Source organism: Galeopterus variegatus, unplaced genomic scaffold (assembly GCF_000696425.1).
Source record: "Galeopterus variegatus unplaced genomic scaffold, G_variegatus-3.0.2 Scaffold711, whole genome shotgun sequence".
Taxonomy (NCBI): domain Eukaryota; kingdom Metazoa; phylum Chordata; class Mammalia; order Dermoptera; family Cynocephalidae; genus Galeopterus; species Galeopterus variegatus.
The window spans coordinates 325198-328976 of record NW_007726822.1 but is presented as its reverse complement, the minus strand read 5'-3'; the positions used below and the strand labels follow the sequence as shown (position 1 = coordinate 328976).

General features: G+C 62.9%; 1 protein-coding gene across 1 annotated transcript; it reads right to left on the bottom strand.

Moving 5' to 3' along the window:
* Positions 1–970: 970 nt before the first annotated feature.
* GRINA (glutamate receptor, ionotropic, N-methyl D-aspartate-associated protein 1 (glutamate binding)) lies at positions 971–3508 on the bottom strand. Its single transcript, XM_008571679.1, has 6 exons — positions 2801–3508; positions 2611–2723; positions 2339–2539; positions 2025–2153; positions 1785–1928; positions 971–1702 (listed from the first exon to the last, which is right to left on the bottom strand). The coding sequence occupies exons 1-6, from the start codon at positions 3177–3179 to the stop codon at positions 1553–1555; spliced, it is 1116 nt and encodes a 371-aa protein (XP_008569901.1). The 5' UTR covers positions 3180–3508; the 3' UTR covers positions 971–1552.
* Between the last annotated feature and the right edge of the window lie 271 nt (positions 3509–3779).

The window sequence follows — 3779 nt, the reverse complement described above, 5'->3', positions numbered from 1 at the left end:
CGCTGAGGTGCCAGTTCAACGAGTGGATCAACAGGCTGGTGGGGAGGAGGAGCGGCCTGGGGAGAGAGTCTCATGCCAAGCTGGAGGGAGAGTCCTGGGGAGAAGGCCACAGTGAGCAATGTTCAAGGCCAAGGCTGCCTCCGGCCCTGGAGCCACCAGGGAGCTGGGCATGCACAGACAGAGCTGCAACAGAGCTGGGCCCCAGGCAGCAGAGCGACCTCTCCATGGGGAGGGCGAGGATATCGACAGCTGGCTGACCGCTGGATGCATACCCTAGGTCCCGGGGGATGGGCGGGTGAGGGCTCGAGCCCAAGCAGCAAAGCCGCGGGAGGAAACGCGGAACAGGCTAGGGCTGAGGTCTCATGGAAATACGGGGCCCCCGTGACATCAGAGAGTAGCCAAGGGCCTGCCTGCCCGATCCGAATCCTTGTCCAGCTCTTGGATGGGGCCTTCTGCAGGTTTCTCTGGGGAAGATGGCGAGCGCAGAGGGCCTGTGTCTGAGCTGGGCCTCAGTGGCACATCAGGGTGCCCGCCAGATGGACTTGACAGCACCTGGGAGGCCCCTGGGAGAGCTGGGTCAAGGCTGAGGAGCAGGACAGGCCAGTCCTGGGGCAGGTCAGCAGCCTGTGCAGCTGGCCCTTGGCATGGGGGCTGATGGGGCTGCCCTCAGGCTGTGCCATTCCCAGAAGGAGTGAGTGGTAGACACAGCAGGCCTCTTACCACGGTGGAGCCTAGAACCTACGCTTAACTAACTCTGGGAGCTGGGGGTTCCTGTGCCTCAGCTGGGACTCTCACAACACACCTGCTAACACAGCTGGCAAGATGGCAAGAAAGGGGATGAAGCACGGACAGGGTCAGCTACTGTCATTAACCCTAACAGTAATGCCTGGTCCTGCGCCCCTCAGCAGCCGGGGTGCCTTGAGCCCCTCCCCACCTCCTGGAGAAAGCGGCAGTGAGAAGAGTGACAGGAGAAGGCAGAGAGCAGAAGGTCCCATTTATTGGAATTTTAATGACAGCGGAACGAGAGAAAGGCTTCCTCCTCCCCGGAAACAGGCCGACTTCTCTCCCCTCAGGACTCAACACGGATGAGACCCTAACCCTGCATGTTCCCCAGAGGGTGGCACTCCAGGGTTGGGAAGGGGGAGGGAGGGGGTACACTATGCCAGGCTTGGGAACTGGGACGGGGTGGGGGAAGACGTGCACCCTCACCTCTTGGCTCAATCCCTCTCCCCTGGGGCCTGGTGTTGCCCCCAGACCCGGGGGTGGGCTGGCAGACGGGGCTCATGCAACGAGTAGACAGGAGGTGGCACGGAAACGTGGCCCCGCTGCCCCTTGGTGTGGGCAGGAGGGCTACAAGGAACCATGCTGTGGCCACAGCGGGTCCAAACGGAAGTATCTGTGGTATACATACAGGAGGGATGAAGGGGCTTCCTCTGCCCGACTGTGCCAGGGGGCGAGAGAGAAGGGAAGTACGGATGGCACTGCCATGCCAGGGGCAGGGTCCAGGCCAGCCCTGCCACCTGAGTGGGGCATGGCGAGCTGGGGGCTCGGGCTACTCCTTGGCGCGGCCGATGATGGTGAGGATGTACAGGAAGATGTTGATGATGTCCGTGTACAGGTTCAGCGCGGCAAACACGTACTCCTCCGGGCTCAGGGACAGCTGCTTGTTTCCCAGCAGCAGCTGGGTGTCCACTGCCAGGAACTGGGGTGACAGCACCGCAGTGCTGAGGGACAAGCCCGCCCAGCATCCAGCCCCCAGCTGCCCAGGGCGCCCCCCAACTCACACAGGTGAACAGCAGAGCGCCCAGCGAGGCGTACACGATCTCCAGGATGCGGCTCCGGATGAAGATGCAAAGGATGGCAAAGATGAAGAGCACCACCATGCTCACCAGGAGCACGCCCATGCACGAGGTGAAGTCGTAGCGCGTCTGCGGGACGAGAGGGCGACAGCAGGCTGTGGCGCGGAGGCCCCGGAAGGCCTCCGGGCCCCCAGGGCTGCAGCCCTGCCTTGGGGGAGCCCTCACCTGCATGGAGAAGATGACCACAGTAAAGCAGACGGCTGTGGTGATGCCCACGGCCATGATGACAGCTTCAGTGTCGTAGAAGCTGGCAATCATGCCCACCATGTAGGACAGGCTGACGGTCAAGATCGACTGTGGGGACACAGAGGGCCACACTGGCCTTGGTGTGCAGAGCTGTTACTCAGGCCTGCCCCTGTCCCCTGCCCCCTCCTGCTTCATGGGCAGAAAAGGAACCAGGGTGACCGGGCCCCACAGAGTGGAGCGTGGGACTGGAAAGCTGAGTCCCTGGGGGTGAGGGGCTCAGGTTTGGGGGTTACCAGTGCAACAAGATTCCAGGGGTGCTTTCGCCGGAAGTCCCCACAACAGCTGAGGACAATGAGTGAGATAAAGAAGATGGCGTAGGAGACATAGTAGGTCCAGACGTTGTCCCGGACAAAGCCTTTCACCTCTCCAACAAAAGTGAACACGGACACCGTGGACAGCGTCACCAACAGCTGCAGGGTCAGCACCAGGAACACCTGGAGAGGGAGCAGCTCAGAATCCTGCCAGCGCCGGCCCTGGTCCTCCTCCCCAAGATGCCCAGCCCCACCTTGCGGATGAAGGCCTGTCGGATGCTCCTGTCATCCCAGTTGGTGGCAGGGAAGTCCTGGTTGTCATAGTAGGACGGGGGCCCCTCCTCCTGATAGTTCCCATGCTGCGGTGCTGAGGAACAAATGCACTGGGTCAGCGCCCACTGGTGAGCAGCTTGTGGCCCTGCCCCTCCCCTGTCCACAACTCACAGTCAGGGTCCTGTGCCGGGAAGACCTGTGGCTGTCCATAGGGGTTCGGGGGGAAGGGGCTCTGTGGATATGGCCCCTGTGGGTAACCCTCTTGGGGATAGGGGCCCTGAGGGTAGCCCCCTTGGGGATAGGGGCCCTGGGGGTAGCCTCCTTGGGGGTAGGGGCCCTGGGGGTAGCCTCCTTGGGGGTAGGAGCTGGGGCCATGGGGATACCCTGGCTGACCATAGGGGGAGGGCTGGAAAGGCGGCTGGGGGTAAGGAGCCCCAGGGTAGGGAGCCTGAGCATAGGGAGGCATGGGGGACTGCGGTCCCCCAGGATATCCAGGGTTTGTGGGGGGATAGTTGTCCCCAGACACCAAGAAACTCTTTTCATGGGACATGGCCTCGGGTTCTGTGGTCTGCCCCTAGAGGAGAGAGAGAGAACAGTTAGCCCTGCATGACCGTGTCCCCGGAACCGGCCCTGTGGCAGCCCCACCTGCTGCGGGAACCCAGGAGGAAGGAAAGGGGATCATATTGTTCCTGGGCTGCACCCAGAGCAGGGGGGTCAGGGGAAGCAGCGGGGCCTGGTGACCAGGCAGGAACCTTCTGAAAGGGCTGCTGTAGCCCGACTCTAAAGATGGGGGAGGGGACAGACGCGGGGATGACCGTCAGCCTGGGGATGTGCTTATGTCTTACAAACTGGAGGAGGCTTCTCACCATTGCCGGCGTCCCCCGGGTCACAGCTCAGACGGGTGGGGGCTGGGGGCGCGGTCGGGGACGTGGGGTGTGCCCAGACCTCCCTTAAGCATCCCGCCCCTTAAGCAGCTTTAAGGGGCCACAGCCAGTGGCTATTTCCATCCCAGGAAATCCCCACGCCATCTGTGACCAACGAGAGCCCTGACCCCCCCCCCAAGATCAGGCCCCGACCGGCCCTCGCTCCCGGGGTGGGGGGAGCAGGCCTGCATCGGCGGCTGGGGTGCCTCCCCGTGGGGTACGCCAGG

What these genes read in the sequence shown, in the direction of transcription:
- GRINA (XM_008571679.1), bottom strand. Translation starts at nt 3,179, where the DNA reads ATGTCCCATGAAAAGAGTTTCTTGGTGTCTGGGGACAACTATCCCCCC. An exon ending in CCTGGAATCTTGTTGCACTG is followed by an intron (nt 2,154 to 2,338) that starts GTAACCCCCAAA and finishes GTGTCCCCACAG; the next exon opens with TCGATCTTGACCGTCAGCCT. An exon ending in GCGCTCTGCTGTTCACCTGT is followed by an intron (nt 1,703 to 1,784) that starts GTGAGTTGGGGG and finishes CTGTCACCCCAG; the next exon opens with TTCCTGGCAGTGGACACCCA.